At 45.9% G+C, this 27,967-nt stretch overlaps 2 protein-coding genes across 4 annotated transcripts in view; one reads left to right on the top strand and one right to left on the bottom strand.

Annotated features, from left to right (window-relative positions):
• Window positions 1-12,783, bottom strand: part of nubp1 (nucleotide binding protein 1 (MinD homolog, E. coli)) — a 49,635-nt gene extending 36,852 nt beyond the window's left edge. For both annotated transcript variants that reach the window (XM_076983838.1, XM_076983846.1), the window contains exons 1-3: window positions 12,707-12,783; window positions 12,245-12,349; window positions 11,536-11,669 (exon numbers count right to left, since the gene is read on the bottom strand). In XM_076983838.1, the coding sequence (XP_076839953.1) occupies window positions 11,536-11,669; window positions 12,245-12,349; window positions 12,707-12,740 (273 nt within the window). In that variant the 5' untranslated portion in view covers window positions 12,741-12,783. The remainder of the gene's footprint in view (window positions 1-11,535; window positions 11,670-12,244; window positions 12,350-12,706) is intronic.
• Window positions 12,784-27,203: 14,420 nt separating this feature from the next.
• Window positions 27,204-27,967, top strand: part of emp2 (epithelial membrane protein 2) — a 15,180-nt gene continuing 14,416 nt past the window's right edge. The window contains exon 1 of one of the 2 annotated variants that reach the window (XM_076983731.1): window positions 27,204-27,417. The gene's annotated coding sequence lies outside the window, so the exon portion shown is untranslated. The remainder of the gene's footprint in view (window positions 27,418-27,967) is intronic. The other variant, XM_076983740.1, reaches the window with a different exon arrangement.

Genomic DNA, 27,967 nt, shown 5'->3' with positions numbered 1-27,967 from the left:
TTTAAGGGTTCATAAAACTGACCAGGATTGCTAAAATGTTGATTAAAAATATCCGCCATGTAAATAAGGACATTCTTCTAAACGGAAATGACATACAATGAGAGTGTTTACATGCACTTAATAATCAGATATCAGCAGAAACCCAGTAATACGATCAACACATTTCATGCGCTTGGGTGTTCAGATAATGGGAAAAGTCAGGTAATAATTGGATTTCGACTTTGCGAGCAGCCAATAATCTCACAGATTGACGTGAGGTAAACTTGAAACTTCCTGCCATGGCTTTTTGTAAATATGGCCCCACTTTACTGGCAGATATGGATGGTTGTATTTTGTGGTTACTAATGCTACTATGTGTGCACAACTCAAATTCTTTATTTCCTTGAACATGTATTGCATTTCAAAGTCTGGCCAAAAGTGTGACAGACATTTCGTGGGTGCTGCGTTTAATTACACTAGCTGCTTCCGCGACAGCTCCAGTTAGATTTGTAATCATACGCAGACCGAGAAATCAGATTACTAGGCTAAATTCAGCTCTTTTTATTAGATTTCTTAATCTGATATCTAGGTCATACTGCACTCTAAGAAATCGGAGTATGCTGTTTACATAATAATCACAAATAATCAGGTTGCTAGAGAAATACGGTTGTGATTGGATTAAGTGCATGTAAACTGTATTTTTTATTGCATTTCTATTTATTACCTTTAACTGCAAACTCAGTCGCTCTGTACCATGGATGTAGTTTTGATTTCATAAGTGGGGGGGACACAACCTGGGGTGGCGAACTGTTGAGCGGGGGGGGGGGGGGGGGATGCTGCATGATCCTAGTGCTAGATTTGTCGCTATTTGGATATTGGTTTTTTAACCGTTAAAAAGTGGGGGGACATGACTTTGTCACTACTTAAATATTTGGTTTTAACTGTAAAAACTGGGGGGGACCAAAACCGGCTTTTGAAAAAGTGGGGGGGACATGTCCCCCCCGTCCCCCCCCAAAACTACGTCCGTGCTCTGTACTGTTGTATATGGACAACATATATTATAATGGTCTTATGATACGGATTTATTGTGTGTAATGTACAAAACCTGCCACAAGATGGCGGTGTTCTACAGAGCAACACTGGCATTATGTCAAAGAAATATTAATAGCACACCAACTGAACCCATTCTATTTAATTTCTTACATCAGACAGCAGTAATTTACTACTGATCCCGTAGGTCTACAAAGCAGCACCTATCGGGCCCCCAGCCATAGCTGACTCACCCTCTGTTAATCTTTTCATAACCAAGAAGAAGCTTTTTAAACTCAGGGTCCATGCGGGGGGTCCATGCATACTGGTTAGAATTAGAGAAAGACAGCACAAACCCAGAAGAGGGGAAGTCCATTCCAGTCATTCTATTTCTATAGAACTTGCAGTTCAGTTGGTAGTAATGGTCTTGTGACTGAATGTGAAACGGCTACAGAGAAATGCGACTGATGACCGACATTCTAAGCGGCGCAACTGTGTGTTTCTGAGACATCCGTATGGGTTTAACCCCCCTGGGATTTAAGCGATGGCGCAACGCAAGGCATGCTGGGAAACGAGCAGGTGCAAGCCGTGTGGCGGCTCGTGAGCGCGCGACCCGAGATAACCTGGGCCGCTCTCTTAGCTCAACACCAGCGGTCTCAGACGCTGCCGGCTTTCTCCACCACACCGAGGGGGGAAAAATAACCCCTACAGTAGCAGCCAGACTGACATGGAGTGGAAAATTGGAAAAATAAATAAAAAATAAAGCACCAACAGACCAGTGATGGAGCAGAGGGTAGCCCCGTCCAGCAGTGCGAGATAGCATCGCCTCAACAAGCCACGAAGTGACGGGCTTAATGCCACGGCAGAGCTGGCCAGCAGGTGATGAAGGAAGCTATTAAATCAAATAGCCACGGCTATTTAGGAGGTCTTGAACCTGGTGGGCGAGGGCCGCTGTATGCTGGAGAAGTTCAGCAGGGGCTGCAGGAGCGATGAAATCAACAACCTCTGGGGTTGTTTTGGTTTTTTCTCCTAACGGCGGCCGAGGTGGTTTTTCATGCGCCTCTTCCTCGGTCGATGCCACGTCCCCGTAACGAAGGCTAGTCTGAAGGGAGAACTCAGCGAGCTTTCACGTGTGCCGCCAAACCCATAAAAACCAGTGAGCGTTCACGTGCACGGTCCCGTAATCAAGGCCAGGGAGCGTTCGCGTGCAGCACTGAGCCAAATGCTTGAGCTCCCGGCAGAGAGAGCGTCATCAGCAGAGGGTGGAGGAAACGGAAAAGAAACGTGAAGGCAAATATATCCGTGTGAAAAGACCGACATTCAAAGAACAAGTGAGGGAGGAGGATTCAGCCCTCCTGCCAAGCCTACATGATACACCTCCACCAAACTGCTGCAGTCTGCCTTTCACATTACTGTGGAGCAGATGTTCGAGGGGCTTTGAGCCAGAGGAAGTCTCCTACTATGCGTGTGTGTGTGTGTGTGTGTGTGTGTGTGTGTGTAAGCAGTTGGAGAGGGACGGAAAGTGATAAAGACGGATGTGGTGTTGATCCACATTTGTTCACTGCACCGTGGCTGTGTCGGTACCAACGATGATGTGGATTCTGGGCGGAGGAAGGTTTAGTTATACCGCCCACGTCATACACACAGTACGGTGTATTGTGGCTATTACAGGCATCGACAAATAATGAGACGGTTGACTTAAATGGGTGGATCGCAGGTAATAGTGGAATTCAATGTTTGCAATCGACTTGTAGCGAGATTGTGAGATTATGAGCCTTTCATAAACACAGCCAGTGCCAAAGACATATTCAGGCTGAATAGGAGCAGGTTCCCCGAGCTGCCAGACCAGAACACAAAAAAAACAACAGAGGTTGAGAGTAGAGAGGCAAATTAACAAGCCCCAAGGAAACTATGCGGTGAGCTTAAATCTCTTTTCTCTCTCTCTCTCTCTCTCCTCTCTCTCTACTCCTCTCTCTCTCTCTCTCTCTCTCTCTCTCTCTCTCTCTCTCTCTCTCTCTCTCTCTCTCTCTCTCCTCTCTCTCTCTCTCCTCTCTCTCTCTCTCTCTCTCTCTCTCTCTCTCTCTCTCTCTCTCTCTCTCTCTCTCTCTCTCTCTCTCTCCCTCTCTCTCTCTCTCTCTCTCTCTCTCTCTCTCTCGGAAATGTGGTCAGGGGGAGGCAGAGGCCAGTTGGGACACACACAAAACCGACACCTGGGTCAGGGCCTCACAGCTATTCAGGAAGTCGCACCGCTTCCCTGGACCCAGTTACTTTCCCCAACGAACACGTCCTTCTCTCCTGGTTTAACATAAAGGAAGTAGGCCTGAGTGGTGATATATGTTCGGACAGCGATGAAGGATGTTATCAAGTTGCAAATTCAGTTACGATGCCCCATGTGGGTGTCTGAGAGACATTTACTGGCTTCTGTCATATGACCCTTTTCTGCTATGTAAACAATAAGAAAGGCAACAAATCGTCATTCTAGAAAACATTATTGCAAAAACTAAACTGCTTTAGTACTCCAGTAGTTCAAAATCCAACTTCTTAAAACAAAAAAAAAGTACAGCTATATTTATCATCCATACGACTTTTCAGCTATTCAAGTCAACAAGCATATTTTGTACTACTACAGCAATTTAGATTTGTGTTGACATTCTGACATTGGCACTTATTCTGGAGAAGCTCGTCTATGCTGCTGTTACATTACTAATCTCCATGTACAATAGTGCTTTGACTCGAGAACCTGGCAGAGGAGGTCTTTAGTGAAAATGATGACCTAGAATTGGAACTCACCAGTGCAAATGGAAAAGAAGGAGTTAACCAATCCCAACACATAAGCACATGGAGGCTACGTGCATAAACACCACTATCTTAAACGCTTGTGTATTGCATGCTTCTCCTAACATCAGCACACTTAAAAAAAAAAAAAAAAAAAAACATTGCCACAGCTTTTGTCTGTCAGACATATTCGATCAATATCATTCGCTACACTGCTAAAACTGACAGTGATGACAGCGAGCTGTCCGAGACACTCTGACTAACCACCACCTCCACAGTCGGCAGTGTGGGAGACGCGGAGACATTCGGAACGCTGCGATCCGTTCAGGAGGGGACACGCTACATTTGGGTCCAACTCCTTCACCTAGCCGGGAAGAGGAGGACCGGAGAGTTCAGCCAAAGGTAAGACCCACACCACAAAAGGGGAGACCTGTGAACCACGACCTCAAGCGGTGACCAAGACCTGCCCATGGCGCCGAACAACGGTGCGTTCGCTGAAGCGCTTGTAAAAACCGGTCTAAATAAGACCCAGCACCTTGGAGCAGGACGCCATCAGAGTGCTGGGACAGACTTGTGCAGCGCCCAGCTAGCGCCCAGCTAGTGACCAGGAGGCCTGAACATGACGAAGCCTCTCGTTTCCTCTCGTCCTTCCAGCCATCGGCAGCTCCACTCAGGGCGTCCTGCTGAATTAAGCCCACAGCACCCCCACGAGGCCCAACAGGGGGGTGAGCTGGGTGAGGGGGTGAGGTGTCCCTCTCCAAGCTCACTTTCAAACCAAGTGCACCATACTCCAGCAAACACAGCTACCCTTTCGAGCACCATCCCACTAACGACCACGAATGCCCCTATCGAGACCCGTGCCACTAACAAACGACCCGTAAAATCCACAATGGCACCATTAATGCTCGCTCGGGGCTGCCACATGGACTCTACCCACATTCACTCTCCAACGCAGCAGATCCATCTTGGACTCTCTAGTGATTATGGCCTGCTTCACGCCCCCAGTTCCAACTGGGTCTACCACTTTACACGACGACATGATGTCCTCAGATGCTCCACAGATACCTCTACTGGTCTCATATAAAGCCCCAGCACCTCTACTGGTCTCATATAAAGCCCCAGCACCTCTACTGGTCTCATATAAAGCCCCAGTACCCACTTCTACTGGTCTCATATAAAGCCCCAGCACCTCTACTGGTCTCATATAAAGCCCCAGCACCTCTACTGGTCTCATATAAAGCCCCAGTATCCACTTCTACTGGTCTCATATAAAGCCCCAGTACCCACCTCTACTGGTCTCATATAAAGCCCCAGTACCCATTTCTAGTGGTCTCATATAAAGCCCCAGTACCCACCTCTACTGGTCTCATATAAAGCCCCAGCACCTCTACTGGTCTCATATAAAGCCCCAGTGCCCACTTCTACTGGTCTCATATAAAGCCCCAGTACCCACCTCTACTGGTCTCATATAAAGCCCCAGCACCTCTACTGGTCTCATATAAAGCCCCAGTGCCCACTTCTACTGGTCTCATAAAAAAGCCCCAGTACCCACCTCTACTGGTCTCATATAAAGCCCCAGTACCCACCTCTACTGGTCTCATATAAAGCCCCAGTACCCATTTCTACTGGTCTCATATAAAGCCCCAGTACTTCTACTGGTCTCATAAAAAAGCCCCAGTACCCACTTCTACTGGTCTCATAAAAAAGCCCCAGTACCCACCTCTACTGGTCTCATATAAAGCCCCAGTACCCACCTCTACTGGTCTCATATAAAGCCCCAGTACCCACCTCTACTGGTCTCATATAAAGCCCCAGTACCCACCTCTACTGGTCTCATATAAAGCCCCAGTACCCACCTCTACTGGTCTCATATAAAGCCCCAGTACCGACTTCTACTGGTCTCATATAAAGCCCCAGCACCTCTACTGGTCTCATATAAAGCCCCAGTACCCACTTCTACTGGTCTCATATAAAGCCCCAGTACCCACCTCTACTGGTCTCATATAAAGCCCCAGTACCTCTACTGGTCTCATATAAAGCCCCAGCACCTCTACTGGTCTCATATAAAGCCCCAGTACCCACTTCTACTGGTCTCATATAAAGCCCCAGTACCGACTTCTACTGGTCTCATATAAAGCCCCAGCACCTCTACTGGTCTCATATAAAGCCCCAGTACCCACTTCTACTGGTCTCATATAAAGCCCCAGTACCCACCTCTACTGGTCTCATATAAAGCCCCAGTACCTCTACTGGTCTCATATAAAGCCCCAGCACCTCTACTGGTCTCATATAAAGCCCCAGTACCCACTTCTACTGGTCTCATATAAAGCCCCAGTACCCACTTCTACTGGTCTCATATAAAGCCCCAGTACCCACCTCTACTGGTCTCATATAAAGCCCCAGTACCCACTTCTACTGGTCTCATATAAAGCCCCAGTACCCACCTCTACTGGTCTCATATAAAGCCCCAGTACCCACCTCTACTGGTCTCATATAAAGCCCCAGTACCCACTTCTACGGGTCTCATATAAAGCCCCAGTACCCACTTCTACGGGTCTCATATAAAGCCCCAGTACCTCTACTGGTCTCATATAAAGCCCCAGTAACCACTTCTACTGGTCTCATATAAAGCCCCAGTACCCACTTCTACTGGTCTCATATAAAGCCCCAGTACCCACTTCTACTGGTCTCATATAAAGCCCCAGTACCCACCTCTACTGGTCTCATATAAAGCCCCAGTACCCACCTCTACTGGTCTCATATAAAGCCCCAGTACCCACTTCTACTGGTCTCATATAAAGCCCCAGTACCCACTTCTACGGGTCTCATATAAAGCCCCAGTACCCACCTCTACTGGTCTCATATAAAGCCCCAGTACCCACATCTACTGGTCTCATATAAAGCCCCAGTACCCACTTCTACTGGTCTCATATAAAGCCCCAGTACCAACTTCTACTGGTCTCATATAAAGCCCCAGCACCTCTACTGGTCTCATATAAAGCCCCAGCACCTCTAATGGTCTCATATAAAGCCCCAGTACCCACCTCTACTGGTCTCATATAAAGCCCCAGTACCCACCTCTACTGGTCTCATATAAAGCCCCAGTACCCACCTCTACTGGTCTCATATAAAGCCCCAGTACCCACTTCTACTGGTCTCATATAAAGCCCCAGTACCTCTACTGGTCTCATATAAAGCCCCAGTAACCACTTCTACTGGTCTCATATAAAGCCCCAGTACCCACTTCTACTGGTCTCATATAAAGCCCCAGTACCCACTTCTACTGGTCTCATATAAAGCCCCAGTACCCACTTCTACTGGTCTCATATAAAGCCCCAGTACCTCTACTGGTCTCATATAAAGCCCCAGTACCCACTTTTACTGGTCTCATATAAAGCCCCAGTACCCACATCTACTGGTCTCATATAAAGCCCCAGTACCTCTACTGGTCTCATATAAAGCCCCAGTACCCACTTCTACTGGTCTCATATAAAGCCCCAGTACCCACCTCTACTGGTCTCATATAAAGCCCCAGTACCCACCTCTACTGGTCTCATATAAAGCCCCAGTACCCACTTCTACTGGTCTCATATAAAGCCCCAGTACCCACTTCTACTGGTCTCATATAAAGCCCCAGTACCCACCTCTACTGGTCTCATATAAAGCCCCAGTACCCACCTCTACTGGTCTCATATAAAGCCCCAGTACCCACTTTTACTGGTCTCATATAAAGCCCCAGTACCCACTTCTACTGGTCTCATATAAAGCCCCAGTACCCACTTCTACTGGTCTCATATAAAGCCCCAGTACCCACCTCTACTGGTCTCATATAAAGCCCCAGTACCCACTTCTACTGGTCTCATATAAAGCCCCAGTACCCACTTCTACTGGTCTCATATAAAGCCCCAGTACCCACTTCTACTGGTCTCATATAAAGCCCCAGCACCTCTACTGGTCTCATATAAAGCCCCAGTACCCACTTCTACTGGTCTCATATAAAGCCCCAGTACCCACTTCTACTGGTCTCATATAAAGCCCCAGTACCCACTTCTACTGGTCTCATATAAAGCCCCAGTACCCACTTCTACTGGTCTCATATAAAGCCCCAGTACTTCTACTGGTCTCATATAAAGCCCCAGTACCCACCTCTACTGGTCTCATATAAAGCCCCAGTACCCACCTCTACTGGTCTCATATAAAGCCCCAGCACCTCTACTGGTCTCATATAAAGCCCCAGTACCCACCTCTACTGGTCTCATATAAAGCCCCAGCACCTCTACTGGTCTCATATAAAGACCCAGCACTGGTCTTATGACACCCATGTTTTCTCATCTCAGCAACCAGGTCAGCAAACATCAGCTTTTTGCTTCCACAAGTTTAATCCACTGCATTCTCAAACAACAATTCTGGTTAACTCTATAAAATAAACCATTTGTTGACATTAGAGCACCATATCTGGCCTCAGCATACTGACCCACACACTGCCCCATCACACTAATTATTACAAACATTGACTGAGTTTAATTAAATGAGCGCACTATGCACGTGAATTTTTCTTGCTAATGAAACAAACAAAAATGAAACTGAGCATAAAAGTGCACTAACCCTAGCCCAAAAGGCCAAGCTAACATTTAGTAACCAGCAGTGGACACGGAAACAAAAACGCAAACCATAATAAACCCAAAAGTGGTTCGGCAATCTGAGGGTCGCCAACGGCTAGTCGGGTTAATATGATTGGTTGAATGGTGTGACTGTTTCATCTGATAGGTCGAATAAGACGATCCGCCAAGCACGCAATATTTTCTTAGTCATCACATTTTTTTTTGCGATGTGTTTATTGCACATGGTCATATCACAATGACGCTGAAAATACAATTTATTGATCAGGACCGGATCCTTTCACTGTGTACGATACCCCTGTCAGCATGAGGGGGGGAGAGGGAACTCCAAAATATTGTTTCTTTAACCTACAAAACTACAGAGAGAAACCGTCACAAGCCCCTGCTGAGAAGCTACAAAAGGGACAGACCGACTTCTGGACTATTGCCCACATGGCAAGTGAAGGAGAAACAGCGTCAGGAAGTTCATTTGGGTTGCACAGGGTCACTTGGCTGTGAACCAATCGTTTACGGGCCGAATCCCACCCGCCCTACACTGTGCTACCGCCTGTGTGCGCTAGCAGGATGTGTGGAACCATCAGGAGATGCTATCTGCTTCATTCCACCACTGACTCCAATATGTTTATAACAATGAGCTCACTCTGCTACATCTGAACAGTGTACAGAAACTTCTGCCCCAGCTCACACCTGCCCCCTAGTGGCTCATATGTTTGATTTAGGAGAGGTTCACTATAAAAACAATTGTGATAATATTGGTAATTGTCATGATCACGCCTTCCTGATGTATTACAGCTAATTAAAATCAGAGCCAATCTAGGGGCCCCGCTACGCTTCCCTGTTTCAAACTGTTATTCTTTCCTACTCACTGAGTGAAAAGTCTCCATGTAGGTAAAGAGAGGGAGGTACACACACACACTGTCCTTCAGGAGAGGGAGGTACACACACACACACACACACACACACACACACACTGTCCTTCAGGAGAGGACCGTTAAAGCAACACCTCAGAGCACAAGAACACACACAGACAAACGGACTTGTAAAGGATTTGCAGCACACACACACCTGTAACCGTCCAAACAAATCACCCAGGTTTACTTGAGGCAAAGCACTCTGGGATATCGTTTTGTGCTACTGACTACTAATGGTTCTCACTTAGGTCAGCACTCATTAATATAGTCATCATTATTTTGAGTGCATGTGGTCGTGTGACTGAATAAACAGCTGTTATGATGGGCAAGTGTGCTTGGATGGGATGTGACATGTGACACATGGTCAGGGACACTCAACACTCCCTCCCTGTTTTGTGGCTGTTATCAACAGGAAGGCGAAGAGAGCGTGAGGCGTACGACTGGGACGTGCAGGACCCCACACACCACCTGCTGGAATCAGAGGACCAGAGATCCCGCAGAGCAAACACTGGGTTGAAGGACACGCTCGTGGGTCTCACACACACACACACACACAACCATACGCACATGCACACACATACACACACACACACACACACACACACACACACACACACACACACACACACACACACACAAACACAGCAACAGCTGTCAGGCAGACCCGCCTTTCTCACAGTCCACAGACAGCACACACAGCAGCCATCCTGGAGTTTAACAAAGTCGTTCAGCAGAGAGTAGAAAGCACGTGTGCTGCAGAAAGCAATGGCATCTCTCACTCAAGATACTCTCCAAAAGCAATAAAGAAACAGAAAGAAAAAACAAACAAGTCGTAAATCAAAGCGAGTCACTTAAAAGATGAAACTCGCCAGGAATGTGGAGGGATTCAATTGCAAGAGGGGTTAAACATTATTCTACTCCTGCAGCTGCAGACACGTGAACAGAGGTGCGGGGAGAGACCTGCTGACGGGTCTTCGCGGCTGCGGCGTTCAGGCACGCGCGTCCAAAACTCCGCCCCACTCACGTGCTGGATTCAAGCGAGCAACTCCGTCAGTAATTAAGCAGACGAGTAAGTAAACTTTCCTCCGACGGCACTTTCCTAAGACGGAGTTGCACAGCCCTTCACACGAGCGCTAACTAGAAAAGCACAATGACTCCGTCGTAATAATCAAGCAATTATCACATCGCCAATGACCACCGCTACATAAAAGCTTTTGAGCACAAATAGGTTTTAAGGAATTTCCTAAAAGATATTCAAGAGTGTAAAAGTCTAGTACCAGGAGGGAAGACGTCTCCATAATTTCTTTCGTTATCTACACATGTAGATAACACTCCCACACATGTCAAACACTACACGAGCACTCGGGGTTGCACTCCTAGTCCGCTCAGCTTGGAGGACTTTGGGAGATCACACACTGCCTCTGCGACTCTCACAGCATACAGAAGAACTCCTCTTACACGAGGAGCTGAATAAACACGATGAACAAGGACGACCCAAGTCTAGTCTGACGGGTTCTCGCTTCCAAGGGAAGCTTATTAACAAAGAAATAAAAAACATACTTTAAGGAAACCCATCCTTCACACCTTGTTTGTACTTGTTGCTATGGCTATGTTGACTAAATAGATGCCTTAAAGAAGATATGAAAAAAGAATGGGGTGTCCAGCTTGAAAGAGCAGTATTATTATTTTTTTATCACTGCTGCATAAATCAATCCATTGTTACAAAAAACCAATAAAACTAATAAAAAATTTAAACTCGTGCATTCCAATGTGGGTATATACAGCTCACTGAAAATTTGACATGAGTGTGAGGCTACTACTCTTGAAGCATTTAGAACTTCACAACATCTGGCCGTCCTCCAAGCCTGAGGAACCAACAAACACCGAGGTAAGGAGGTCCAGGCACCATCTGGATCACCTCAGCAGCTCCACTAGACTGTGCAGTAAGGTGGACCTAAATAAAACACCTCTAAACCTGGTCCATTACAGATACAAAAACTATTATTCATATCCTTGAGTTATGCTTAAGATAGGACTGACAAAACTAACTGTCACAATGTATATTCAAATTTTTTTAAAAATGCAACCAGGAAATTGTGTTGTTTTTTTTATTACAACACTGTTTACACATATCACAGAAGAAATTTGAAACAAGTGTAATCAAATGGGCAGATGTGGAATAAAGCAGGACTCCTCTAAATGACACACACAGGTGGCCTCACCTCTTTGGTGTCGTCACTGGCCAGTGCATGAGCCAGGTGAGCGCTGAATGTGCTCTTCCCAACGCCCCCCTTGCCTGATAACACCACAATCTTGTGCTTCACGGTGGCCATCTTCAGTCTGATTTCTTCTATGGCTACAAAGATGGGGAATACATTTTAGATTCATTATTATTTTATTTTAGCCTTTGATGTGTGCAATAACAAACTCACTAAATCTGTTTTTCAAACTGTTTATATTCAAGTGCCCATTAGCAGTACTATTTTGGTTTTTCCTGTCAATAAATTATTTAATGTTAGTAAAATAGATACTTATAAACAATACTACATTCACAAAATATGTGCAAGTGTTGGCGTGTTCATCAATGATGATGATGATGATAATGATGAAGATGATAATGATGATGAAGAAGATAATTATGATGAAGAAGATAATTATGATGAAGATAATGATGATGATAATGATGATGATAATAATAATGATGATGAAGATAATGATGATGATGAAGAAGATAATAATGATGATGATGAAGATAATGATGATGATGAAGATAATGATGATGATGAAGATGATGAAGATAATGATGATGATGAAGAAGATAATAATGATGATGATGATTATGAAGATAATGATTATGAAGATAATGATTATGATGAAGATAATAATGATAATGATGATGATGATGATGATGATGATGAAGTGTACACACACCGGGGTCTGGAGCCTGGGTAGCCCCAGAGGCGCATATTGACTGGTTGGGACAGCCCTCACATGCCGCCGTCTTCCCCGCTTTCTCACTAGTGGTGCCCGGACAATCTAACGGTGCAAACAAACACAAGAGACTTCAGCATTAGCGGTGAGACCCTAATGAGGAATAAAGTGGAGTTAGCCGGTTAGCCCTGAAGCTATTCGATACGCTATTAGATAAACGTACATTTGGAAACCGGATCGGAGGAAAATACAACGACACACAACACTAAACGTACATGTCACTCCTCACTCTTCTGTAGATAAGTTACTGACAACTAAAACTACATTATTGGCATTGCTATTTTCGTAAATGACGCATTCTTTCAATCAGTATTTAGCGGATAAATAATATATTTCACTATTTTTAAAAGCAGAAAACGACAGTATCTGAGTTCTAACTCTGTTGTTTACAACTGAACTCACGTTCAGGAGCCTCGCTAGGAACGTCCGCCATCATTCAAACCGCACTTCCGGTGGCGTTCAAAAAAGACATTCCCTACAAGTCTAGTGTACTACAAAAGGTTCCGCCTTGATAACGTCTGCTACTTTAAATAAGACTTCTGCAGAAAAGCATGACTAGGCTACTTTAAATCTGAAATTTGAAATTGATTGGTTGAAATTTGTTGACGACTACAATCATTATTGTTGTTTTTGTTGTCGTTATTCTTCGTGTCATCAGTATCACAATTGTTGTTGTTGTTGTTGATGTTGTTGTTTACCTCAAATACAGAATTTGCTGTACCATGTGACCCTGATGCAAAGCCAGGGACCCAGAACACAATCATGAAGAGGTTAGATGAGAGTATTGCTAACGTTACTGTTGTGGATTAGTAAAGATGAGGCATGAAACGGCTCCTTTAATAAGAGGTGCTGATATGCTCAAAACAACTATAATTTATTACTCCACACAGCAGACACCACATGTCTTGCTGTTTAACGACCCCTAAAATTGGCCTGCACGTGAACGCCTCGTGAACGCCTGAGTTAGGATTAAGTTAGGATAGAATGTTGCCTCATCCGGTCCATGACAACGTGGACATTTGAGCGGTAGGTTAATGAAGAGTCGTGTCAGTGCTTCTACAACCCCAAAGGAAATATCTGGAACCTGATTAATACTGTTCCATCAATACATTTAGGTACAAGTGTAGGAGGTAGGTAGAAGTGATTAAACCTTGCCAGGACCACCAGGAGAGATGCAGGGATAAGATGAAAAACACCTGCTTTCCTTTGGGAAATACTTGTAAACGTGAAAACATTTGTAAAAGTGTGAACCAACACCACTGTAGGCACTGGCGGACACCTTCAATTGCCATAAGAACTGCAGATTCAGGATTTTAGTCTCAAATGCAATTTCAAGAATGATGTTGATTCAGACTTTTGGCTTGGGAATGCTTGTGTTTAAATGTAATTCATTTTTATAATGTAATTATGTTGAACTGTTGAAATGTTGAAGGTATTCTTCCAAACCCATTCTTTGGGTCCTTCGGGGATAGTCCATAAAGTATTCCTATGTCACCTTCTGGCATGCCATAACTAGTTAGCCTATTTATAGAATGCTGGTTGGATCACACAAAATGCTTTAGAAATGTTTTGTTCCTTTACAGTACAAACAGGATAGACAAACATACTTTGCAGAAGGACTTTTCATGTTTGGATTGACACGAAATGCCAGAAAATCCACAAACAGTAAACTTTCACAATAGTTTAAGCCACCTGGATAAAAGGACAGTGTTTAGTGCTGGTACTGGTACCAGTATGAAGTCATCCCACAACTTCCAGTTCAGCTATCAACACCCATGCCGAACTGCATGAACCACGGTGACTCCGTGCTGGCCGCAGCAGTGTGGCGTCAGTCGTGAAAGGGTTAACGGCTTGACCTGCAGGGCGCTTCTCAGGACGCTCCAATCACGTACAGGCAGCACCGGTTTGTTTCCCAGACTCCCCCAGGAGAGCCGCGTAGTGTTAGACAGGCTTGCTTTGTTGCTGAATTGCCAGGTTCCGGATGTTTCTATTCAAACATGGGAGCAACATGACGTGCAACGTGATTGGCTGAGGCACTGCCCATTCATCGTCCCCGTGGAAATGATTCTGATTGTGACATCATGGAGCGGGATGAAAGAGGGAAGTCTCTCCCAGACATAAATTCCATTCGTGATTTGTTGCTCGAGGCATAGGTGCTCAGTTTCCATATGCATTGTGGTGTGCGTTAAGAGGACCAACATACAAAAAACACAAACGAGAGAGCTGAAACGAGGAAGTGTGAACTTATGGACACTTTAAGGCGGGAAAGGTTGTGTTTTCACTGACAGGAACTTCATGGGAAATGTCCGAGAAGTCTTCCTGTCTTAGCTCACATAGCAGATGTTTGGCACTTTGGTTCTTGGGTTCAGAGGGGAGGATGCCACGTGAGCTTTCCAGGAAAGAGTCTCAGGATCCGCAAGGCGGGACGGCACTTTAGCTGTTGTAGCCCGAGGTATTGTGGAGGCCCCTTTTTGAACCTGAATATTTTGAATCCAGAGTGGAGAGCAACCCGATACATCCTTTGTCTGCCACACCCTTTGTGAGCTGCAGCTCAGGGGAAGCATTGTGGGACAGAGAAATGCTCCACTCCAGTCCAAATGCTCCTTCATGGCTCCCCCAGGTAGGGTGTAGGCCAGCGGAATGCACACCGCCCCCAGACGTAGCAAAGCTAAGTATTATAGAGCCTAACAATTCTAACAAAAATAAAAATTTGCAGATATGGACGGTCTAAGAAAAAAGACATTTGGAAAGTATCCAACTATTAAAGTTTAATAGGTTGCAAAGAGTTTATTTACTTGAAACATGAATCTGAATTAATCACATGTAATTCACCAATCTGTCCTGTAGGGGGTGACAAATGAGTCACTTCTAAGCGACAGATTGTTTTCAGATTAATGGGAACTGTATACACTTTATTCGTTGATTTCTTTAAGCAAAGTCTTCATTTGAAGTTATTAGATGATTCAGCAATGGGCTGAAATCCCTGGAGGCAAATTTTAGATCCCTTGCAAAAGCAAAAAATATATATCCATGTATTATTTATTGATAGTCCCGTTTCTATTGTGTAAATAACAGCACTGTAGTAGAATATCACACACAGCTCTCTTCACCAATAAAATCATATGAGGAAGAGCAGTGAACGCTAAGGAAACAAACTGACTACCCATAAAAGTATCTCTGTCACCTTAAACAGCCCAGGGCAAGCTCAGAGATAAATGTCAGTTGGTTGCCAAGGAAACTATTCCACACAGTTGGCTTATGATAGGCCAGGATCTGCCTGTGCTGTACTGGTCACCGCGGCGTCAAACATCGCTAAGGGAGTGTGTGTGTGTGTGTGTGTGTGTGTGTGTGTGTGTGTGTGTGTGTGTGTGTGTGTGTGTGTGTGTGTGTGTGTGTGTGTGTGTGTGTTTGTGTGTGTGTGTTTCTTTTTGTGTCCCAAGAGACCAAGAGAAGGCTGTATTCATTTGTGTTTTATAGAGTTTGCTTTTGCGTTTTTTTGTGTGTCCCTCTATAGTTTAACACAGTGGTTCTCAAACTTTTTAGACAAAGTACCACCAACTGTCAAACGAAAAACCTCCACGTACCACCTACTACCCCCCCCCCCCCCCCCCCAAAAAAAAAAAAAGAAAAAGCTGTTTGGCAAGTTTAAGTTGTTGACGGGGGGGGGGGGGGGGGGGGGGGCAATGTAAATTGTTACCGGGAGGATGTAAAATGGACACGAATTAAGTACTATATCACGATGGTTGGCGCCAGAGCGAACTAGTAACTCATTGAATCTTAGATGTGGATCAGAGGTAAATAAACTAGATTTTTTTTTGTCGACGTGAGAAATCGGATGTGTGGCGTGTGAAGACGGTCAAATGCGTGTGTCTCACGCATTTGGCAACCCTGCTCATTACACACATATGTTATAATGTAGTTCTCCTGTAGTTCGTGTTGGTAGTGGTTGGTTTACAGCACAAAGTCTTCGTGCGACATACCCTCATACTCATATCGCACGTAAACGAGCAAGTTGGCTAAATCTGCGACATCTATGGATTCATCTAACTGCAGTGAGAAGCATTTACTCATTTTAATTCTCTCGGTCAATGTTTGTCTGACGTTGTCCACCATTTCATCAATTCTGTGAGTGACCGTGTCGTTTGAAAGATGCACGAGGTCGAACTGTTTAGCGACATTTTCTCCGCACATAATACGAGTAATCCCTTTTAGTTTCTGAATTTCAGGACTTGTCATAATTCTGTTTTAATAAAAAAAAAATGTGTTGTGTAAAAAAAAAAAAAAAAGCATCTTTTATTTTCCGAGTTCATCTGGCGTACCACCGCGGGGTGCTCTGCGTACCACCAGTGGTACGCGTACCACAGTTTGAGAACCACTGGTTTAACACATTTGATCCAACATATCAGCTAACTGAAGATCTAGTTCTGGTATGGGGACAACACTATATCCTCCAGCAAGGACACTGTCCGGGGCCGGAGTTGGGCACGTATCCCAAATGTTTTTGCTTTGGCCCTTCACTCCAAGGCATTATGGGACAGCTCAACACCCCCCCCCCTCCAATCCTCAGACAGGCAGAATTAAAGAAACCCTCTGGAGCATGAGAAGTCATAACTGTGGGATTAACAGCCTCTCTGTGCCAAGGCCCCTCACTGCGCTGTTGGCCCTGCTTGAGTGGAGCAGGCAGTCCGGTCACCCCCGGGTCAAGCAGCCAGGCATTCAAGGAGCATGTGCAGCCCGGAAGCTTTTCGAGCTTAAGCCACCAGTGCCAAAGGGATTAGAGTCGGGAGCAAAACCCCCAGCAGTCCTCCTCAAAATCCGCTCCTGGAGTCTCACAGCTGTGCACGGGCCAGCTTTCTAAAGCAATCTGTTCAACTTACTGGCTAATTATGAGGTTGTTGGAGCTCTTGAGTCGAATCAGGGGAGGCAGGTCATGGCAGAGACCTGACGTGTGCAGTCTACACGGCTCCAGGACAGTGTCCACTCATGACAGAGGCACCAGTGAGAGCCCAACGTCGCCAGCGGTGGACATAAGGTCCGAGGAGGGTGACACGGTCTGACAGTGTGTTCTGTCAACAACACCGTTTCTGTTCTGTTTTCACATGCCATAAAATCTATTAACTCCTCCCTCAAGCTGCCTTTAAGGGCCCCTCTTTGCCGTTTATTTCCTACTCTAAAAGAATCTGTTGTAATTGTGGTAGGTGTTTTTTCTTTGGCATTCTAATATTAGTCCATAGAGGGTGGGGCTCCAGGGAGAGTGAGGCTTATACGCGATTCAAAATTTCAAATTAAAAGTCCCTTATAAAACGCTGCTTTTATAGGAGTGATGAAAAAGTGGTCTCATAAAACTGAAGAGGTCAGTTGAACGTTGTTCAGCACTGTCACACTCCCTTCTAATCCTGGTCCTCTTCACTCCATCTTGGCTGCTGGCTCGTTTGAATCTGTACCAGACCACATTTCCCAGAATCCTCCTGCCACCCCATTCCTCCAATCAAAGTCCACTCCCACGTTCACCCTCCTCCAATTACTGATCAGACTCACCTGCATTTAATTACACTGCCTATATATTCATATACATATTTCTCTACATACTCATTACAAAGTCTTGCCATGTTTTGTGTATTGAGTGGTTTCTTGGCTTTTTGTCTCTGTGGTTTACTTGCTTGGTTTATCCTCTCTGTATTGTCAGCCTCCTTGGTTTGTTTTGTTATTGGACTGCTATTTATGGCTTTCCTACCTTGACCGGTTTCTCAACCGCACCTCTGTCTTTGTTGCTAATCCATGCCTGATTTTTGACCCATTGCACGCGTCTTGCTGGGTTCTGTCACTATGCAGATGTAAGCTGGTGCTCACTGGCTGTTATTGAGCCTGAATTTCACTTTGCGTAAATTTCATAGCTGGATGTAATCAGATTCACTCTAAATTCAAAGAGTAACAGTGTGTGAGATTAATGTCCTCACTTTTCCATCTGCAGGCTGCAAAAGCCGATTTTTGGAGGCGTTTATGGTGATTGCTGTAATGGGAAGTGTTAATCTCTGCTGTACCTCTCGCTTGACCCGAGAGGTCTTCAGAGATGCTGGAAGCACGTAAAACATCCCGATTATGTACAAAGTATTTCATTATTGGTCAGGTGGAAATAATCAAATGGTAGAGCTGAGAATGGGTTTGGAGCTGAAACCATGGAAGAGGAGGGGACCGTGGTGTTCTGGCTGCCTTTTCCAGTGCTTGCAATGATAACGTTACAGGTTTTGCCAACATGTATATTGGTTATCAGCAATTGAAAATTTTTCCAGCAGTTCAGTGTTCCAGGACTGGTAGTGTCGACCCTGTCAGCAGTGGAGCGATCATGCTGTAAGCTACTTTTCATGATTGTGCTCCGGTTATCTGGATTAGTTAATGACTCATCTGGTAGAACTGTATAAATCACTGAGTGGTTAAAATTTTTTTGGCAGAATTCAACTTGCTTACACGTCTGGACCAAATCACACTTTCACCTCAAGGTGTGTGTGTGATCAGCATGAGACCAGAGAGACTGGTAGCAACGACAAGGCCTCATGCAAGCAGTCTGCCCTGCACAGGAAGTAATTCCCTGCGTGCCCGGACAGTTACACCCTGACCATCGTGCGCTGACCCGATCGGCTCCCTGCAGTGGAGCAAACGTTGGATGCATCCAGCGTGACACAAACAGCCATGCTCTCGGCCCCTCGTCCAGTTTTCTGATCCAGGCTGGAAGAGGAAAGTTTTTGTTTGGTCAAGAAAACTTGGGCTTGGACCTGAAGGTCCCGAAATGTTGGTTTGATTCAGTCAACCGATGCATTTTCATAGGTTGTGCAGGTCAGAGGATCGGGTTCTGTGATCACAGCCCTTGAACTGAACGTGTGCTTTCCCGAAGCCCTCGCAGACACTCTGTGAGATGTTTCAGACTGTAGGCACCAGTGGTGGAGAGCAACACCAACAAAGAGAAGCTCCATCTGAAACAGATGCAGGACAGCCTGGAGGAGCAAGCCGGAGAGCCATGTATGGAGATCTGCAAAGGCCTGAAGCTTGCCAACTAATTTATCACCATGATGCATCCTTGAATGCGCGCACACACACACACAAACACTTTCCCAGTTCTCTCTACATAGAAACTGAAGCAGTGTACAGAACACCTCCCATATTTGTCCCTGAATGCAACATATTAATATTCATGTTTTTACTTGATCAATAAACCGGTAGTAGCAGGCGCGTTATGTGCGGACTGTTTAAGTTTCAAGAAACAGTGAAACCATAAAGTGGAGCTCAGCTCTAACTGGCATGGCCACTGGGATACAGCAGGTTTTTGGCAATGTCTCACTCCTTTTAACCCTATGGTCACTGTTTAGTGTCGGACCAGGCTCTCAGCCGTCATCCATCTTTATTTGGGTTTCACTTGTGCTTTGTAAACACACTGGAAATGGTTAATGTAAAACTGCAACGATAAAGCTGCAAGTGCAGCCTGTAATGGTGCACCGAGACGCAGTCAAGCGGCTAATCCACTTTCACGCGGCATCATTCTCTCCCTGATTCCGCAGCACGAGCTCCTGACGCCCTAGAGGTGTTCGCAGGTCTGGATGAAATGTCAGTGTGGAAGTTCTGCTGATTTAAAAGCAAAGCATCACAGGGGTGTCTTTCTGAAACGTGACGCGCTGCACATTGTGCAGTGTGAGAAGATAAGGTGCCGGTGTGTGGGGGCGGGTGTGTGAGTGAAACGTGGCACAGCCAAAAAGACGTCAAACACACTGCGGCAGTGCTGTGCCGAGGCCCACAATGCTTTGCTGCAGCTCGCTGACATGCAGGCTGTCCTGGAGTGGGAGCTCTTAGTCAAAACCCACTCGCTCTTGATCAACCAGGAACACTGCAGGGGCATGTGCAAAACCTTCCTCACCACTACGCACCTGCTGGGTCCACACACACACACACACACACACACACACACACACACACAACCCTTACACGTACACCACTGGCAAATACACACTATAAAAATGCGTTTTAGCTTAATCACTCTAAGGCACTCAAAGTGCATGCCATATTTTGCAGTATCCCTTAAAAACGATGTACAATTGTCTGAACTCTTGACTAACCATTGCAACACTTTGAATATCACGTTATGGCAGAGAGCTAACACATTCCACGTAGTTTACACAGTGCTACAATAATGACCAAATCCACAAAACGAGTTCTGTAAGAAGCCGCTGGCTCGTCACCACATAATTACGGATGTTTTGGCTGCTTATATAGATTTAAGTTCTGCAGATATGTAGTGTCTTCTTTACTGTGGCATTATTCTTGCACACAGAATTGATAAGTGAGAACAATTAATTAGGTTGTGAACAATCGTCTGTCTTCTGAAAAACAGGAAAGATGATAGTGTTTTTTATAACAAGCTTCTCTGAAACAATGTACCGATAAAAAAAGAGTCAGTGAAACAGCGTTCAAGAGTTCGGAAAACAAACCAAGACCAGTACATCATGAACAATATATAATGGGATTTGGGGCAAGCAATAAAGAGCCTTCCATATCTCCAACCCACATCGAGGGTGCTTATCTGTGACATTCACTCTTATAGTTTAATGTGTAAGACACCACACACACACACACACCCTGCCACCCCCCCCCCCCCCCCCCCCATCCTCGGGCATTTGTCTCTATAGTCCACATGACTCTGCTACTGAGCTACACATACTGATGTATCTCAGTTCCTTCTTCTCTGTTCCTGGTCTAAATGCGGTCTGAGCTCCAAGAAAACAGAGTGAAAATAAATGAACTAAGTAAACCAAATTTGAAATTCGCACTGGACTGTGTGTAGATGTATGACAGAATAATTAACCCTAGTCGGTTTTCTGAGGTCCAGTAGTGGAACAGCAGCACCTAATCCAAATTTGGCTTAAAAATAACAAATAACTGTCAGAAAGAAACTTTCTCCGTTCTTCTTTCTTCCACCCAAGCCATCAGGTCTTGGTTATTTTCACCGCACACACACAACACACACACACGCACACGCACACACACCTCGCCTCCCTCCTCACCCAGACGAGGAGGGCGTGTCTCTCTCCTCGCGTGACCCTCGCAGTGCGCGCGGTCGGGCCACGTACTCTGCCGCACTTCATCCGCCATTCACGCGAACCGTCCAGGAAATAACACCCGCCAGAACACCGTTGAGGAAGGAAGAGTGTGTTTGCTATTTTCTGCTGCGCTCCGACCAGTATAAATGTACCGACAGGACCGGGGAAGGGCCGCGCGCGCTTCCTGATGACACGGGAGCGCGTCGGCGCGAGCGGCGGGCCATCCGTCACCGTGACAACAGGCGGCGGCCCCGGGAGCGCGAGCTGCAGCTGGATTAATGCACTCGTGCCTCACAAATCATGGAGGTGCGCGGCAGCAGCGCGAGCTCAGCGATGCCGCACTCAGACGCGCGCACTCTATAAATCACGTGCACACACGTGTGTGTGTGTGTGTGTGTGTGTGTGTGTGTGTGTGTGTGTGTGTGTGTGTGTGTGTGTGTGTGTGTGCAAACCTGCATTGGTGATGCTGTATCACAAAACACTGCGGTAGATATTTGTCATGCGAGTCAGTTATGCCTGTGTGGATTAGCAGGGAGTAGGTCAGGCATGACTGCGTATCAACCACACACCGCTGTTGGTCTAGAGGGCGTGGTCTTGGTGGGGGCGTGGTCCTGTCGGGGCGCGTGGGCATCGTAGAGAGCTACAGTGTTGTTTTACAACTTCATTTAGCACTCACTGGATCCTGCAGCCTTTGAATGTCGTCATCAGCAAGAATTTCTGTGTGCCTCAAACACACTGTTAGGGCTCCTTGAATCCTGCAGACGGATCTTTGGTGCTGTTCAACAGCAGAATCCAGTGGAGATGGTTGTATCATGCACAAAGGTCATAATAAAATGCCCTCGCCATCTCTCTTTTGTTTGACCGAAAATGGCTGTCTTTATTTAAAATGTGCTTCTAGTGCAGTATCATTATCTGTGTTTACAATGAAGTCACTTAGGCATTGAGGAGATATAATTCAAACGACTCTATAGCTCTCCCTGTAGTTTCTGCCCACTAAGATCCTTTTTGTTCGCTTTATAGAAATGGGAATCTGAGAGGCGGATCCGAATCGTTGCAGGGAGAGAGGTAGTGTTGATATAAGAGAAGATGAGGTCCACACCTCTGATGCAAACGCCCTTCCTGCCCCCCCCCCCCCCCAAGGGCTCTTCTCTTCTGTTGGTCATGTGACAGTAAACAAATGGCAGGAAGGTGAAATGCAAATTCTATGGAAAACCTGTCCCACAATGACGCCGTGCTGTTCTGTGTACATAGCCTGGGGGTGGAGAGTGGGGGGTGGGAGTGGCCTAGCTCAAGTGCTTAACAGTAATGGGACTCTTTTTTTTTCTTTCCCTCATAAACCCCTTCCCACCAAACAAACAAAGTAGTGTCTGCCTGCAAGGCGCAGTGGAACCAGAGCCCAGATTCAGGGTCCATATATATATAAAGGGTCTCTTAGAAAGAAGGCCGATCTGGCTCAGTTCACCCCTGTTTGAACAAACTGTGTTTATTAGGGTATGAAAGGCAAGAACTGATCACAGATCAGCATGTGTGCTCTACAGAGTTACTACAATATAGCCTCAGAGCTTAATACGAAAGCTGGGGGAGCTTCCTGTCTGGATAAAACTGCTTTGCACAATTGCTCTCTTTTTTGAGTTTAGGGGTTTGGTAATAAAATCATGGCGCAAAGAAAATTCCTTTATAGAACATCTTCTAGTTTATTAGAAACATTTTTTACTTAATGTGAATTTGGCGCGCAGGCCCAGCGCACGGCTCTTATCCTCGTAGAGCTGTTGGCGGGCAGAGCCAGAACGTCAGACATCGCGATCTTGGCTGCAGGTGTACTGCGCGTGGGAAACAAGCCGATCTCTGCCGTACAGGCACCAGCCCTGCAGGCATGCGTCGTGCCTTTCCGGAAATCTCACAGAAGCTAACCCGGCCGAGCCCTCCAGGCCTGCCTGTGGGGCAGTGCCTGCCACCCTTTAGCCTGAGCTGTGTCTGTTTTATGCACACGTTTGATGAGAAAGTTAATCGCTCTTTAAGGGACAAAAAAAAACTTTGACTCTAAAGACATTTAGCAACCAATCTTGTGATATATACAAGATGTGGAACAGAGAGCCCAGTTCACATTGCAGGACAACCTGGGGGGTTTTACACTTTTGTTGTGGTTTAGTCCAGCCTCAAACATATATCATGCAAGCATACATATGCAAAGTCTTGGATCGTCACTGTATCTAGCTTAGTTTTTCAAATAAAATTAGCATTTTTGTAATACACACACACACACACACACACACACACACACACACATATGCATACCTAAAAATACCTTGCAAGTATAGCAGTATAGCTCTGAGGCATGACCTGAAATACTTGTACTATTTCCCTGTCTCATTAGGCAAAGATCAGAGAGAGAGAGAGAGAAAGAGAGAGTGGAACAGAGGAAAGAGAGTTGTTGAGACTGGAGAAATCGCCAGGGGGAGGGGCAGCAGGGAGGCGGGGTCACAAATGTTTTGTGAGGCAGCGATGGGGCCACGCCGGACCGGAGCTCCGCCCCGCCCCTGCTCAGCTCTGCTTGGCAGGCAGCCTGCTATTTCACAGCTGTCTGGGTCTCCAAAGTTTCCACAGCGTCCAGCCATACAGAGTGGAGACACGAGACTGGAACACTGTGTGTCGAATCAACACAGCGGCACACAGTAGAGGACAGGCGTCCATAGACACTGGCAAGGAGAGGGGGGGGGGGGGTTCAAATGGTGTTTTTGTTCATTCTAATTTCTCAATGAAAAGTTGGACCAAGTGGGCAAACTTTCAAGCCCTGTAAAAACCTGACAGCATCCACCTAGTTGCCTAAATTAGGCAATAAAGCAGCATTTGCGTCCTGCAATATTGGAACACCTCATTAAGAATGCTTTTTCATTCCCGCTGCCTTCTTTACTTTGTGTTTTGGATGTTTGTTTTCTGGGTTCAAACTTCTCCATAATCGAAAGTGCGTATTATACTTTCACTTCATAAGAAGAAGGGGAAAAAACTGTTTGCCACATACGTGACTGGACTGTCGTGGGTGTGTGTCATCATTGGTGTGTGTTGTTCCTAAATCTCCATGACTACTCACGCACCACCATGGTTGGACGGGAGCAAACACAGACCCCACCCCCACACCTCCATCCACCGACATGCTGGGTTTTTTTTTACCCACGTGTACAGGGTATCCTACACATATCCCACATGTGCAATCCAACAATTTAAGGCTGTTTTGCCCATTCTGGTACATTTAATTGAAAGACAGCCTGGTAAAAGTGCACTTGGCACTGGAAGGTGGTTTTAATCCCTCAAATAGACTAAGAGCTTTAGAGCTGTAAAGTGCAGTGAGGAAAAGAGCTGCAGGGATATCAACGCAGCGCACCGCGGGTGCAGGTTCAGCTCAATGGCAAAGCAATTTCAAGACCCACAGAAAGGCTTTTTGTAGTGTGGTACAGTTCCGTTTATGAATGATGACAATAGGATCCTACTGCAACACACCCGTGTTGAGTCTGCGTCCCAGAGCCTGGGCTGCTGCCTGGATTCACTGTCTTTGAACATCAGACAGTGAGAGATCAGTAGGAGATCAGTAGGAGATCAGTGTGAGATCGGTGGGAGATCAATAGGAGATTGGTGGGAGGTCAGTAGATCAGTGGGAGATCAGTAGGAGATCAGTGAGTGATCGGTGGGAGATCAGTGGGAGATCAGTGGGAGATCAGTGGGAGATCACTGGGAGATCAGTGGGAGATCAGTGGGAGATCAGTAGGAGATCACTGGGAGATCAGAAGGAGATCACTGGGAGATCAGTGGGAGATCAGTAGGAGATCACTGGGAGATCACTGGGAGATCAGTGGGAGATCAGTAGGATATCGGTGAAAGATGTGTACTGGAAGTTCTGGTGCACAAAAGGCGTCAAGGCTGTAGCTCTGGCTAGAAGAGGCACGGAAGTCTCTGTTCGTTTTAAGACCTGCAATGTACTGCTGGTGTGAGGCATTGAGAGTGCTCTGAGTGTGATGCGCTAAGAGTGCTCTAAGAGTGATGCACTGAGAGCGATGCCCTGAGTGTGCTCTAAGAGTGATTCCCTGAGAGTGTTGCCCTGAGAGTGCTCTAAGAGTGATGCCCTGACAGTGCTCTGAGAGTGATTCCCTGAGAGTGCTCTGAGAGTGATTCCCTGAGAGTGCTCTGAGAGTGATGCCCTGAGAATGCTCTGAGAGTGATGCCCAGAGAGTGCTCTAAGAGTGATGCCCTGAGAGTGCTCTAAAAGTGATGCGCTTAGAGTGATGCCCTGAGAGTGATTCCCTGAGAGTGCTCTGAGAGTGATGTGCTGAGAGTGCAACACACTGAGGTGATGTGGCAACCGATAAAGCACTTCTGCTGGGACGTTGACCATTTAACACGAGCTCCACTGCATCTGGAAGGACCGAACATCTGAACACAGACTAGGCAGAGGGCCGCAATTAACTGGCAGGCTACCCAGTTCTCTGTCGAAAGTGCTTGGATGTCTAGGACACGTTTTTCAGCCCATGGTGAGTTGCTGGCCTGACTGCTTGTTGCTTGCGTGGCTGAGAGCACTCATGCAAAATACATCAGTCATGAGCTGGAGTGATATGATGATAAGTGATACGTTTCTCTCTTCCACTTGGCTTTACATAGAATGTGCTTACAGCTAAAACGTTCATGTTGAGAGCTGAACCTGTACGGTTAGCGTTTAGCTGGACGCAGGTGGGGGTTAGTGGGGTCATTAGGGTCATTTGTTCTGCGTGTTCTGATTGGTTCAGTGCATTGTCCAGTGTGCTGCTTTGGCATGACTGTCTTTATCATTGCATGTCTGACTATTCCACATGCCATGATAATCAAGGACAAAAAAAAGCATACTCTGTTCACAATTTTTATGATGATTTCTTAGAATGGAATTTCACAGAACTGTGAGGAGGTGGTACACTTGGCTAGTCTGGGGGGAGCCCTGCAATGAAGGAGAATGAAAATGCAGGCTTCACACTGTGCAGCTCAGCTGTGGAGACAGTGTGAATAGCATCTCTCTGTCTGTGAATGCACCCCCCCCCCCCTCCCCACCCCCTTCTCCCTGACTTTCTTTCCTTCTTCCTTTTCTCGCCATATCTTGCTCTTTCTCTCTCTCCCTCGGGAGAATCAGGCAGCCAAAAATCTGGAGATGCAACGCAAACGACAAATGGGTGGAGACATCACGAGGCGAGCAGAAATGATTGCCCGTTGCCGACTGTAGATGCCCCCCCCCTCCATTTCCCCCTTCAGAGCGCAATAAATTATTTCAGTTGAGCGTTTGCTGGTGTCTGTGAGCCCGACTGCAGCCGGTGTGGGGCAAATGCACCGGGCGGTTCTGCGACGCGCAGCCGTAGCGTTTCTTAGAGCGCCTGAATTTCTGGAGCGCATCCGTGGGATTTAACAGTTTCCTTTGCGAGTAAATCTCCTGGCCCTTTCTTCCTGCCGTTTGAGTCAGGAACAGGATATTAGACCTTCCCCTTTGCTCGTGTTCTTTCAGACTCTCTCCGAGCTCTGAAATCCGTCAACACGCGCGTAAACTTTTGGGATCACCGGCGAACCGAACCGAGATCACCGAAGAATTTACGCATATGATAAATGCATTTTTTTTTAAATATTGTACTTTGTATTATTTTTAAAGCACACACATTTTATATTATTGGATAAGCATTTAAGTATAAATTAATATTGTATTATAATTATGTCAAAGTATTGCCCAGAAGTAAAAAAAAAAAAACTTTCTCCGTTTTGAAAACATTTGGATGCGTTTTCAACACCTAGTAGCAGTCTCCACCCCTGCTCCATCAGCTCCACAAGAAGTATTCAACTCCACACCACACCCAGCGCAGTTGTGCGCACTCGCGCGTTTGGCTAGAGGAGGATCGCGCACTCTTTTCTTCTTAGTCCACTACTACTACTTCGCCTGGAGTCACGTTTGCGCTTACATCACCTCTCCACATCTGGCTGCTAACCACGTTAAGAGACGTGTTTTGACACCTTTTCCACTCCGATCAAACGGTGAGTTGATGATTATTATTAAACGTCCCACCTAAGGTCTCCACGTTCGACCTTTAATAGATAGGGCAAGGTTATACGAATGTGAATGCATGGCGTTAATTTCGTGTGCTAACTTTTTTTTATTGCGGCGTCGGGTATAATTCGAGTTACATATCCATGTGTTTAGGGGAACTCTACAACTTGTTGAACTTTCTAGAGTCGTATTGTATCGAAGGAAAGGGGCGTTGTCTCAGAAGAGAGAAACCTCTCATGATGCTGCCTGAATGACTTCAGTCTCATCAACAGGTTGTTTTTGGCGCAGTGTTTATGCAATATTGACTCTCTGAACATAGATTGTTTTGTTAGCGTTGTAGTGGTCAAATATGTTGTAGTGTGAATTTTGACGTTTAAAAATCGATCACAATATGATTTTGGAAAATATGTATTTGTTTTGATTGTGATAAATAGTATCTGTAGGCCCCACTTGACAGAAATATATATTTTTACAAGTCTTTCAAGCCAAAAGCTTGTCTAGAACGTCGCCACCTGGCGACAGTGAACAGTTTGTGTA

The sequence above is a fragment of the Brachyhypopomus gauderio genome, chromosome 2 (assembly GCF_052324685.1).
Source record: "Brachyhypopomus gauderio isolate BG-103 chromosome 2, BGAUD_0.2, whole genome shotgun sequence".
Taxonomy (NCBI): Eukaryota; Metazoa; Chordata; class Actinopteri; order Gymnotiformes; family Hypopomidae; genus Brachyhypopomus; species Brachyhypopomus gauderio.
Note: the sequence above shows the minus strand (reverse complement) of the source record. Positions and strands in the feature narration are given on the sequence as shown.